The sequence below is a fragment of the Formica exsecta genome, unplaced genomic scaffold (assembly GCF_003651465.1).
Source record: "Formica exsecta isolate Colony F162 unplaced genomic scaffold, ASM365146v1 scaffold258, whole genome shotgun sequence".
NCBI classification, from domain to species: Eukaryota; Metazoa; Arthropoda; class Insecta; order Hymenoptera; family Formicidae; genus Formica; species Formica exsecta.
The window spans coordinates 221712-236315 of NW_021849849.1; the positions used below are offsets into that span (position 1 = coordinate 221712).

At 34.0% G+C, this 14604-nt stretch overlaps 1 protein-coding gene across 5 annotated transcripts in view; it reads right to left on the reverse strand.

The window, feature by feature from the left end:
* Positions 1–14604, reverse strand: part of LOC115236615 (trehalase) — a 42253-nt gene that overhangs the window by 25806 nt on the left and 1843 nt on the right. For 2 of the 5 annotated variants that reach the window (XM_029809169.1, XM_029809175.1), the window contains exon 2: positions 13857–13992. In XM_029809169.1, coding sequence (XP_029665029.1) covers positions 13857–13990 — 134 coding nt within the window. In that variant the 5' untranslated portion in view covers positions 13991–13992. Of the gene's footprint in view, positions 1–8777; positions 9060–11493; positions 12014–13856; positions 13993–14604 lie in introns of those variants that run through there. The other 3 variants (XM_029809174.1, XM_029809173.1, XM_029809170.1) reach the window with 3 other exon arrangements.

Here is a 14604-nt window from a genome sequence, read left to right on the forward strand (position 1 = left end):
ATTTGTGTGTGTATGTATACATTACTTATATATTTGTACTTGTATATTTTACTTATTAAAAAAGAAAAAAAAAACATCGCGTGAAAAAATGACGGTGACAAGTTGATGGAACTTCCGAATCGTATCAATCTGTCGCCGTAATTACTACAAACTATGTTTTTCTTGTGATTCAAGATAATGACAAACATCGTCGACAAAATACGAAAAACGTCAGATCTTATCTGCAAAAAAAAAATCATGAATCTAGATATCGTGATAATTTCTCAATATTGAGAGTCGTTAGTTTAGACATATCATCGAAAAAAGAAAAATTCAGACATGTAATAGATGTGATATCTTGAAGAGAATTTCCGGTGGACATATCCGAATTTACCGATTAACACGAATTGATTAATAGCATAAAACGATGATTTCGGTTGATGAATGTTCTCGTGCATGATGAATATATTCGAGTATAATGAAGCTGGAATTGCCGATGTTTAAGCGTGTAACAACAGTCATGTATCCCGTATTTATCTCCATCCGGGAAACCCTGTCTCCTTCCATCCAGATTCTTGCTCGTTCATTAATTTTTCAATTTTTTCGGCGTTGATAAGTTTTTATCGTTATCTACTTCTCCTTTTACATACAGTGTGCGCGCCAAAAACTATGTGCGATTAAACATTCTAAATTTCGTATGATTCGTAAATTCGGATATGTTCATGATTTTTAAATTTTCAAGAAACTTTGCAATTTCCCTCGTATTAATCAATAATTTTAAATGCAATAATAATTGATATTTTATTAACTATACGATACTAATTATAACTGCAATAATTAAAATAATTAACTCAATACAATAACATATTCGTGATTATCCAGTATATAATATCTTCCGCCCTAGAAAAATGTGCTCCTCACATTAATAAAAATTCAAGTCATTTTTATCGTGTAAAAAAATTGCAGACATGCAATATCGTAATTTAGACTTGTGTCACTATGTATGAAGATGACCATGCTCATCAATTTGCACACACACACACACATATATATATATATATATATATATATATATGTGAGCGACGCGCCTAAAGGCATAAATAAAATAATCATAGCATGTGTGAAAAACGTTAGGCAAATATATATATTTTATGTGTACTTTATGTGTTTTATTACATGTACATGTATCGTCATTAATTCCAATTTACATTTGGAAAATCTGCATTTTCTAGCACTCGTGTTCTTGTATTCATCGGCAAAACAACGAGCATTGATTAACGATCATAAATATACCTAAATCGTGTAGAAACGCGGAATACATGCATATTGAATTCAATGGAAAACGACGGGAGTTATGAACACATCCGCGTTTGGCGGGGAAAGAAGCAGGGGAGGGTCTCTCGAAAGATCCCGTCAGCGATGGTCGAGTTAATCGCTACAAACCAAGAATCCATTTGTTTAACAGTCACCGTGTGTACGTCGGGCTGTCGTTCGACAAACGTTAAAGAAGCATGCATACAGGAAGGGGAAGGGCAATTGCACTTACGCAACGCGCGATTGACTATGCGAATTGTTTTGCCGACAAAACGCGCGCGAAAAACGGATAAGTAGCATATCGCAACATCGGCTTTAACGTGAATCTAGTTTGAGTAATTAAACCTTTGTAGAGATACCGTTGAGAAAATCGGAAACAATATCTGATATTCACGGATGACAGTCATCTCGCGAAAGATCGCATTTTATTCAATGCATCATATCAATATGAAAATTAGATTCGTGCTTTTCTTGTCTTCACAGCGAGTGTCATATCCCAGAGAGTATCGTGACGTTCTATTATATAATATACGATTACATTTTCTTTATTGCGAGCTGTGGATAATATAATTTTGAGATGAGTAATGACATTGCTAATATATATTTAAAGCAATGCTGTATTGAAAATATAAATTTATTAATTGTGTAAGTAATTTTACTAAATACATTTATATATTAAATAAATAAATATATATATCTTGATCCCCCCTTTTTTTCCTACAGTTAGCTAGATAAAATAAACAAAATGAACTATTAAGTAAAATGCACAATGACGCAATACATTAGAAAAATAGAGATATTGCAACATTACAAAATTTATGCATTTGCTAAATATATATTGCGTTATGTAAAATAGTATTTAAAAAAATTATATTTGTACGCCGTATTAAATAGCGAGAATTTTTGATATATGTTTCACTCTCACATGTGATGGGATTCATTGATAGAATGAAAAATAAAAAGCATTTGCAAACTCATTCATGGAAAGAAGCGGTACTGCCATCTTCTGATACGAGCTCGTAACAGAAGAATTTGCACATCGATATGAAACTATTATACAATGCCGTCGATAATATAGATATAGTTCGTCAGTCGGTAAAAAAATGCATGAATTATTATCATGGATTATCTGGTCTCATAATTTTACAGATGTCTATGTATGCGGAGAAAAAAATTTAAAAATTATACAATGTAAAACAGAGCCGGCATTAAAGAAAAATGTAACGTTTTGTTTATTTTCTTATAAATTTTCATTTATTTTTTTTTCACCCATAAATATCGTTTATCATTAATTAAAAATTATACAGAATGGTGTCTCTGTATATATTCTTCATTCTTATGATTAGCAACATTTCGACAAATTACGAAATCTTTCCGAGGATATTTCTCACGCGATGCGTGCGATGAATTCCTGCGTATTGGCACGTATGCGAATTCTGGATTGAACGCGAGCTCCAAACAAGCGCATCATCCGAGACGGATATATATTCAACGTCTTATATATTCATTTATTACAACTTTGATCAAGTCGACGATCAAAAACAATGACGAACGAAAACGCGCGAAAATATTCTATTCTCCTATAGCTTGCAACAAGCGAGCTTTTTTACATAAAATTTATTTCGAAATAGCAGTATACTTGATAGCGTACAAAGCAATTGAATAAACGTTTATCTTATCGGTTCACAGGATTGTTTTTTTTTGCATGCAAAAAGACAGGAAGTACGCTTATTAATAGAATTTAACAAAGCGATATTGCCAACACAGTGCGCCGTATTGTGAATAATGTAATCGCGTATTTTATAGGTGTCAAAAAATGTGATTCTTTTTGTAAATTTAGATAACAACATAATAAAAAAACACAATCTTATTAAAAATATATTTACGTTATGCAAATTGCTTTGCAATTATTTTTTGATATTACAAAGAAAGCAATATGTATGGTTTATTGTAGTTATTTTCTAAGATTGCAGAAAACCTACTCGGTATTCGCGAAATAATCTTACAAGTAATAGTTTAAATTGTGAAAAATTTTTATCACTATTATCACAAGCGCACGATGAGCCAATCAATTCCGGTCAATTCATAGGGGAGGGACAAAATAATAAAGCGCAATAGAGAACGCAAAGTCTACAATTATTTCATTGTACCATACCGACGTCAACGAGCATGCTCGCCAATCGCGTGTGAGATACGAAGTAAATTCCATGATGAAATCGGCGAATAGTATCAATATATAATGCGCAATAGCGCAAGCTCAATAAAAATTAATTTTACGATCGTAGACGATAGAGAATGCCCGATCTTTTTTAACCTCCAACAATGACATTTAATTGCCATCGTCAGTCGTTTTGCGATGTCATATGTTAAAGTCTCATCAAACTATTTAACAATAATTTAAAGATTGTGAGATACACAAAACATCTCCAGTCGTATATAAGTAAATGAAAAAAAGATTAAATTAAAATTTTATAAAAATTTGCTTTTCTTTTACTTTGTTCAATTAGTTTTGTCACTATGGCGCACGGATCCTGATTAGAGAAATATTTGCGTCGGTGATTCTGTAAAATCATGAGTCATTCAAAAAACCCAACCAATCGGGGATGTCTACTACACGAGCGAGTCGCTTGGAGCAATGTGTTTAGCAAAGTATTTATTATCCGGACCCACGTGAATAATCGTGATAGATAACGAGTGTTACATAAACTCGAGGAAAGAGACGTAATTGCAAATTAATTAAATACAGCTGATACACTACTTTATAAAATGTTAAGTAATTATTATTAATCATGTAATCTTTATTAAATGAATCATTAGACATATTATTATATATTAGACATTAAATTATATAAAAGTTTCTTCGTGGGGTTCTGGCCAATAAAATACGCAATAATTCTGCAACGTAGGAAAGTTGCCAGATCGAATGTTGATATATAGGTCGTCAACAAAGGTAAAAGTAGAACTACTTTCTGTCTAACCACCTTCAATCTTCGCGTATGCGAGTTCATATTGTACTTTCGAAAAGTCTGATATCGTTTTAATTTTCGATCTTTTAAAATACAATAATATGTTAAATAAATATTTTGAACTCATTAACTGTCGTTGAATTAATTTTATGAAGTTTTAACCATTTAATACGCATAAAAGTTCGTGCAATCGCGTTCTTTTTCCGCATCAATATACAGTTCATTTCGCCAGCGATAGAATTTATAGAAAGTAAGCTGCCACAAGTTAAGAGAATAATAAATTCGCTCAGATGATAAACAACCGAGGGATTTAGTTTCACGTTTATCTCACATTATAACGCGGAACAAAGTCCACGAGACATAGCATTACATCATCATCAACGTATCGAACATAGTACAAAAAATGGCTGATGACATGAGAAAAATTCAATCGTCGAAATGACATCACGATTATTTTCAATTATTTTGAATTTCCAAGATAACGTGCATCGCGAAATCTTTCGTAGCTATCTGTAAAAACGGTGACTCGGGATTACGATTAAAAAAGATATGAATGCGAAAGGAGCAGATTGAGAACCCGTGTTCGGTCGAGCCCCTCGAACGACAATCAATCTAGCCAATAAGAGACTTTCTTGCTGTGACGTCATGGGTCATCAAATCATCAAATACGAGCGGACCGATTTGTCGACTCGCGTGTTACTTATTACAGGTCACTTTATTGGCAAATCGGTCAAAGTCAAGTATATTGCTCCAATTGTTGAGGTAATCGAGCCTACTAGTCGTTCACAAAACAATGTCATCAAAAGTATAACTGTTAAATTAGCCGGCAACGTCAATTCCTTTTCATAATCGCCGCTTTAATCCTAATAATAATAGATTCTTTCCGTACGAATTGAAATCGGTTTTTAAACAAATTGTGATATCATTCGAATTAGCAGCTGAAGATAAAAAGTTTGTCGTACGTTTTATAGACGCTATTGGATTTTTAAATCTCTTCTTTCATATTTTGCTTGATTTGCAAAAGTTGCAAAATAAAATATACTCAAAACTTTTTTGTGGTATGTGTCAAGTTAGAATAAAGTGTTGATTCGTCATTAAAAAAATTCATATAGATGATTAAATTACAAATTTATCTTTACTAAGCGGAATTGTGTCTTTTTCTTGTGAATTTGAAAATTTTAACGATTGGATAATTGTCACAATTTTAACGATTTTCCTGCATTCATAGACGGAATATCATTATCTTTGATGACGCGAAATGATCAGCTGATTTAATGCCAGCAGTGAGATTTCCGATAGTGAATTTCGTTGAATAATTTCGCGCAATAAAAATGTTGTACGTGGTTTTATTTAAATGCCATGAATTAATGCATTGTAACTTGCTCTTGTGTGTGTGTGTGTGTGTGTGTGCGTGTGCTTTGATATATTGGACATCTTCCTAAAGTGTCATCATCTATTTTATACAGTAATACTATTTTATTCAATAATCTTCAATCAATAAATTTAAATTCTCCTTTTTTATAACATATGCTATTGTCAATTCGTGTCCGATCGCATTTGGCGATCGAATTTATCGCCGGAAGTTATCGCGAATGAGAACCGCTTGAGACGAGCCTCCTGTCAGACCGGTTGAACGACAAATCGCGAATCACTTAGCCACCAACACCTACCGTGTCGTCCAATCGTGAAACGACTAGACGAAGGCTCGTCTTCTTGCACCTTGCATCTCTTATTATCGCTATCGCGTTCCATTCAGAAAGAGAGAGAGATTTGTTAAAGAGATGTTAGACGCAATTCCCGTGGATCTCGAGCAAGACTCTACGACGTATGTATTACAATGACGTTTATTACGACGAAACATGACGCGAATACTTCTTATCATTATTGACATTGAGATGATAACCGAAGATGTGTCATTTTATCTGGTAACGCAATATTCAAGATCAAAGTCAGAAGGTCGGCTTTATCATCCGCGACTGGATCCTTTGACAAAAAATAAATATGTACTTTGAAGGAAAATTACCGCAATCTCACAAGATAAGATTTTGCGTTATCGCTTAACGTTTCCAAAATGCAGCGCAATATAAATTAATATTAAATTATCATTATATTATAGACAAGGGTATAAATTAACTCGCGTTTAAAAGAGCGTTAAAGTAGAGGATTTTTCCTCTCATTATCGATACATCCGTTAACTGTCGCTTGCTTATTCCATTCCGCTCGCTCATTCCAAAAATACGACACCGACGAAATTGGAGTTTGATTCGCGAAGATAAAACCGTGAGAACGAATAATTTTACGATTCTTCAAAAAAAAAAAAAAAAAAAAAAAATATTAATCAGTATAAAATTGTGATATTAATTTGCTTTCTACTTTTTGTCACGAGAGAATCACATTTCTGGAAATAAGAGAACACTCTAAGCGGTGAAATTTATTCATATTATATTTCATTCATATTATCATAATTGATACAAGTTCGTTATACAAAGATTGCACAAATTAATATCACAACTGCGATTCGCCATTGCATTTTCACACCCGTTGCAGTTAAAGCAGCATCGCCGTTTTTGCTGATGCAGCGTTTATGCGGCTATCATTTGCTTTGTCTACGACCTAATCGAAAACTAAAAATAATCTAACCGCGCGTTGATAATCATGGGATAAGAAAAAAAGAAAAAAGGTCATGCACGGATATCTAAAACGTTGTTGTAGGTTGTTTACTATTGACGAGCTGAATGAAATTCAAGCGTGCGAGAAAGAGATAAAGAAAAAGAGAGAGAGAGACAATAATCGAAATTTCTGGCTATGCGAAAAGAATATATAGAGCTCGATCCATCGGTATATATTGGGAAAGATGTTACTCTGAACCAACCTCTCCCCTAATCTAAAAATATCGTCCGTTCGTCCCTGTAACTTACTTCGACATGAAATCTGGCACCGTGTCAATTGTGACACACGCAAAATGCATACTCTGTTAATTTCGGGCCGTGTATAGCTCATTCACATCGCGCGTTTCACGATCGACCAATCGCATCGCTCCGATCAATGTCGCTAATAAACTTTTTTTTTCAATCTTCGAAAAATGTAGCATTCTAATGAAAGATGGCAAAAAGGGTAATATCATCCACGTAAAGATTTTTTAAATATCTGTTTGAAATAAAAAAGGATTTCGAACGATACCATTGCATCTTATGATCATTATACATCAAGCATTATATTATCGTATACATTATTTTTTAGATAGAATATTACAATATCCGATTTCTTTCCCCTCCTCTCCCCTAATTATTGCAAAATAAAACACGCGCGGATACCAAAGATAAATAAAATCTCAATTATAATATTAATTTTAATTAGGCATCCGAGATATTTTAAATATTGATATTTTTAAAAATAGTTATAAATGGCTCGTAAATCTTTTTCGTTACAAATTAAATCGGCAAAAATACGCAAAATGCAAATTGTTCGCTCGCTAATTTAGATTACGCAATTATTAATTTGCGTTGTGTTTCACGGGTTATCCAGCGGTGTTATTAACATCATTCGCACGCATCGATTTAGTTGACACCTAATACGAGTTGATTCAATGAGTTCTTACGTTATAAAGAATGGTAATATTCCACTCGTATAATAGTGACATAGTTGGATACTAATATATATAAAAACTGGCTATATATTAGGTAACTCAACTAGAAATTAATCTATTAATAAGAGTAGCGTCAAGTATTTCGCGATACTGTAAGAGATCCAACATTATTTTAAGATAATCCACATTTTTTTCTAATCTCGCAACGCAAAATGTAAATCGAAACCTTCGCCTATCACTTCCGAGAGTTAATGTTCTTCGCATAATGACATTCGAACGTCAAAAGGACACCGGGCGACAATGATACGAAATTGTCCTTCGACGCAAATGCGTGCGCGAAATGCAAATTATCGAATTTATAATTTCGATCTGTGTGCACTTGATTTTTATACAATAGCGATCTGTAAAGCAAATATATGTATCTCTAGAAACACGCGCGGCTGTTTATAGCTATTCTAATCGCAGTACAGTCTAGATAATTTAGATTTTAATTTCGAAAAATTTAATAAAAAATTATGGTGTGGAAATACACAAATAAAATTAATTATTATTTCAAAAATACAGAAATTAAGATTCTTATATTTTATATTTTCACTAATTTCATAATAAATCTATATTTGATAAATTAATGAGTATATTTCCCATTTTAATGTTTCAATAAAAAACATTTTTTTCAATTAATACAAAATATTAATTTTAGACACAGTTATCTTTATGACTTTCCACTACGTAATTGTCGCCCATTTCATTTAGCACGATTATTATGTAACACGCGAAGGAATAAACCTCAGGGGGCACACATACATACGCACGTGCATGCACTTATGAAACGGACATACTGAAAGAGATGCTTCCACGAGTCTTCGCGAGCACGTGTCAATGCGCGACACGTTTCGGTCTGTAAACGCGAGACTTCTCATAATTGAACGTACCTTTCGCATCCACTGTGTGCAATGAGTCGCAGGCAAGAGAGCAAGAGATGTTCTCACTGTAATTATATCACACACTATCGGCGCACTATGCGATTATCACTGCGGTAGACGGGCGAACGTCGGCCGGTGCGTACGAGATCGATAGACTATCGCTCGCGGGTTAAAGATCGATGACGAAACCGTGTCGTACCGTTGCGACAAGAGAAACGAAAACGTCGATTTCACGCGAGGTGCTTGGTACCGCGTTACGTACGTGACTGCTAGCAAGTAGTTATCCGAGAGAGCCTTCGCGCAAGTCGAGTCTGTCTCCCTCTCTCGCTCGCATCAGGATCGGCGGATTTATACGGCGAGCCGTGAGTCGGAGTCGACGCAAAGGGGGATCTCGTTTTATCTCGGAAACAAATTAATATCACGTGCGATTCTTTCAATCAGAATTTCTTTTTATGCATTGTTATATACTTGTTTGAAAAAAGAAAGATTTCTCTTATAATTTATGACTGCGACGAGCCTTTTATTCCGGCACTGCGGATCCCACTCACCGTCACATGTTACAACCTCGACCAATCTTTCTCTCTCTTTCTCTATTTCATTCTCGATCGATGTGTCTGTCGTCTCGTCATCTCTTTCTCTTTTCTTTCGAGGGATAGATATATCGTCTCGACGCTTTCTCAGCACGAAAACGTGCAAGTTAAATTTCAGTTTAGGGACAAAGGTTTGACGAAAGACGAAACATTTTAAAAATTTAATGGTATTATAAATGGAATATCAGATTTTTGTAAATTATTTGTAGATTATTTTAAACTTCAATAAATTTAGAGTCAATTTCGCCAAAATAAATGAGTCGAACCGCAATATAGGTGCGCAATTATGAGTATTTATTTAGTCTCAAGATATGTTTATTGGTGATATAATATATGCTCATAAAAAAATAATAAAACCGTCATGATTGGAAAAAAGAGCAAAAACAAAAAAATTTAATGAATTTCTCTTTCTCTTCTCCTTCATGTCCCAAAAAATGAACATCTTTTTATATATATATAAAAAAAATGATTGTGATATACTTAATATAAAATTTTTTGTAACCGATTAAAGCCTACTTTAAATAATCTTTTCACGACAAAACTTAGCACAGAGAATTTTATTTATAATTTTGTACGTATAATATATTATAAATACAAAAAATTTTTAAGAGATAAAATATATACGACATATATATATATATATTTTTTTTTTTCAAAAACGTATATATCTACACATCGCGAAAAAAAATTATCAATATAATATATAGATTTTTCTGTCTTCGTCATGAAATCATCTAAAGCTAACGTTAGAAAAAACCGGCTCTAGAAGAAAAAATAATGCTATCTATGGATTTACTGATGACAAAAACGAACCGTCTAAAAGAGTGTTCTGATAATTCGAAAGAGATATACGAAAAGTAAGAAAAGATAGAATGAGCATTAAGATAATGAAAAAAATTGAGGAGCGAAGAAAATGTCCTAGCTCTAGGATATCGCCCTTAATCTATTTTACAATCAATGGCAACCCGAAATGAACTGAATTGTCTCTCAAGCATATGATCAAGATATGGGTTCATCATTCGTCTATTGGTCAACATATGGTTATGCGACGAAGTTCGACGAAGGAATACGAGGACCGTAGCATGTGCTCGGATCATTCAGTTACGTCTAACAATAAGAAACATAACTTTTAACCTTTGGCTTCAGATTCTCTCGTATCTATTATATGATTTCGTTAACTTTTACAGTATTTTTTTATTTTAACGTGCATGTCCTGTACATTTTATTGTTTTATATATTTTTTATTGTTTTAGATAATAAAATCGCGTGGATTATTTCTTGAAATCAGCTGTCAATTCTTATCGTATAAATAAGCAAAATCCGCTTATTTATATGACAATCCACTTATTTGCAATTATTACCGTGTAATAGATCATACACCGTAATAATTGCAAATAAGCTTCACGGAAAAATCATTCTCGTGTATTATATTCGGTTAACCGCAGAAATACGCTATGCATCCTAATACGATCATTACGACTTTGTTGTAAATTTCAAATTTACAAAATGTTATTATAACGAATGAGTACAATATTAAGATCATCTCATCGATAATCTCCTTTATTTTTCATCAATTTTATTTTAGGATTTATATTATTTTTTAACAATGCTATTGTATTCTTCATTTCTTTTTTAAGAAATATTTTTTAACAATGCGTGTCTACATATGTATGTTTGTAGACCAAAGTTATGAAATATTATAAAAAAGATAGTATATTATGCCGTTTAAACAAAAATCGCAGTGATTATTAACGCGAATACTAAACATACATTTTCGAGCGAAATGAAAAACAGCTGAGAAGGAAACTGAGAACTTTCGCTACCCATAAAATCATGTTGATTAATTACTAACCACACGCAATTAATTTCTAACCGCACCCCTGTATAAGGAGTGTTTTAAAAATATCGCTCGTTCACACAGGAATTGAAATTCTTACATGATCGCTATCGTCTTTATCCGACAGATAGCGTTATCATTAATTGCCAGTAAAAATTTAAAAGCTGCATGAGAAAATATTCAAGCATTTTTGCAGCGGAAGTATTTATCGCGAAGCAAGGACAATTAAAATCGCTGTCAGGAGCATTTCCGACAGATAACCCGTTACTTATCAATCAATCGAGAACCTTGTACGTACCGTATGAGAAGCCTTCGATTCCTCTCCGTTGCGTCCTTAATCAAGACACTACACGCAAGATAATGAATTCGACGTAAGTACGAATTCGAAAAGTTGAAGGCACTTTTTTCACACAAATGTTTGCCGTCCGCGAGATTCAACGCACACACAATGCACTAATTTAACAAAAGTCTTTAATTTTCTTTCTTTCACACGAATCACGCTCAGGGGAAAGTATGATTCACGCAAGTCTCTAAAATATATTTTGTCTTCAACGAAATAAAAATTTCGATTTTGATTTCAAAAAACGATCTTTCTCACTCGATATTTCTTGTCGAACGTAACAAGTGTGTCTTGGCGCGATTCGACCGCAATTTCGGGAACTGGTGTACGATAGCGGTGTCAGCGGAGATCGCGGAGAAACGCGCAAACGTGCGAAATTCAATTCGAAGATAGTACCCTGTATATTATGGCGATGCGACACGTTTTGCGATTTGCATGAGAGACGTCGACGCGCGAATGTTCGGTAGCCGACTGACGCTCTGGAACGTCAATCGAGTGCCTTATAATCATCGGCCACTCTCGTCGGCAATTATCACGTGACCGCGAATATTTCTTGCTGCTTTGCTAAGCCGACGATCGAAGTGAAGGCCGACGTAGTCTCGTCATTTATACTCGTTAACGCATTAGTTACTCTATACGCGTTTGTACATGTGATTTGTCTAATGAGAAAGAAATAGATTAGTGGCGCGCGAGGTTTTATCGTCAATCGGATTGTAATTAATTAAAAGCTACTGTGATTAACGCGCGAGTTTAGACGAGATTCTTCATTAATAGCAATTTGTTATCGCATCGCTATCGCAGAAATATCAATCGTAAATGTCGATCATACGTCAATAAACGCGATATTAACATGAGATTATTGGATATTCGCGGAAATAGATTAGTTTATTCCCGCCAAAATTATTCGAATTTCATTTACTTCTCCTTTATTTAAAATATCGTTCATAGACCAACTTCGGCACATTTGTCGTGAAAAAATATATCACTTATATACATATATATTGGGCACGATAACACGACAGTAGAAGATTGATTGAAACCCCGATATACAAGTGCTTACAGAGTGCACGTGTGCATTTTCTCAAAAAATGCATACAACCGAAGAAAGATCTGCTCGCAAAGCATGTTATACAACGCGTGGTCGCGTGGCGTGAATGCCCCCGCGTATTCTTCATGCACGTGTCTGATACATAATAGACATTCTATCACGAATTTATCGTTAAGGCTGCCGAGACTGAAAACAAGAACTTGCTATGTGACACAATGAATCCGACCCGATACCACCGACGATCCACGTGTGCTTTCCGACAATCAATTCTCACGAATGCAAGAAAGAAAGAAGGTTCGCGCTCTACGTGACTTCGATGGTATAAATAAATTAAAAATAACCGCAAAAGATAGGAATTGTAAAACTAAGCTGTAAAACGATCAGGTATCCTTACAAAAGATGATACCATATCTCGAACATTTTCAAGGACAAAGAAATAAATTATTAATATCAGAAATTAATTTTTTCAATGATTAATTTTGTTGAAAATTTTATATTATACAAAGTAATTAGACAGGACTTTACCAATTATTCATTTCAATGTGCTTTTCCGTCGATTATTCATTTTGACGCTTCTTCCGATGACTCAAAAAATTTGCCGGCGGTAAAGAATCTCGCGAAACAAGTTCTGAGAGACGTGCAAAATACCGTAGGTATTTCACCAATGGAAACTTTTCCTCTCACACGCTCCTCGCGATTAAAGCGGGGTCAGGTCAACGAGAATGGAGAATTATTTGTCTTTGTCCGTTGACATAAGACGCGTACCAACACTCTCGACGAGAGTTACATGCACGTAGACCGCGTATGCATAATACTCATCGAGTGTAATTAGTTCGATCAATCACGCGCCTCGATCGTAAACAATAAAATAACGCATGACTTTATTTTATATCGATCGCGACTCTTTCGCAAATAATCTCTCGAGAATATTTGTTGTATAAAAAATACATGCAGATAATAAAATTTTATGTTGATAATATAATGTATTCTTTTATTATCCTATCTTATTATTTTTAATGAACTATAGCGATTTTATATTATTTTATATTTTTAAATTTTAGTAAGAATTATATTTTTATTAAAGTTTATCATATACCATAATTTTTATAAATAATCGATATATTAAGTAAATATATTACATTTACATTTCTTGAAACTTTATCGTGCAATTTTTCCTCACTTATGAACAATCGTCAGGAATAACAAGCGTGACTACGTAAAGATAACGGTATGATATGGCAAAAATACCGCTCGACAAGAACAGGGCACTTACCTGGATCTAACGAGATGATACCGGTCGAGCTTCTCGCCGATTAGCTCGCGATGATGGTGAAATTGATGGCCCTGATTAGTGCGTTGCCCGCTGCAACTCAGGCAACGGCGAGCTCCTTGCCAAACAACCAGCATTACTGTAACACGAACAAAAGGACGGATATTAGCGCGGATATAAAATCTTCGATCTTTCAATCGCAAATCAAGGTGAATCATATATCACGCGCACTTGTCGTGATTCAGACTAACGATACACAATTTATCTGTTTATAAGGAGAGCAATTCCGTTTTTTTCTGAAGCGCGTATGACACAAGTTTGAATCGAAAAAAAAAGAAAAAAAACAAGTATTTTGTTTCGTTATCGTTGACAATGTTTCTCGCGTCGGGAAAATTCGTGTATCAATTTTTGTCTTTCCGATCTTACGATACGTATTGCGTGACGTAATAATTGATACGATTCGCGATCAATCAGAATTACGACACACATGTTCTTGACCTTCTATCTAGAATTTACGCAAGCGATTTGCAAATTTGAAACGAAAAGTAAATCGCGCGATGAGAGAATCAATGTCTCGTCACGAGATATATCTTATCTTCAATTTGACGGCAAGAACAATGGTTTTTATCGATCGAATTGTGATCTAAAAATTTTGCATAGAGAACGAATAATTTACGATGCGTAGGCGCAAAGAGAATGTACAGATGTAAAATATAAAATGACTAATAATAATATATATAAAATATAAAAT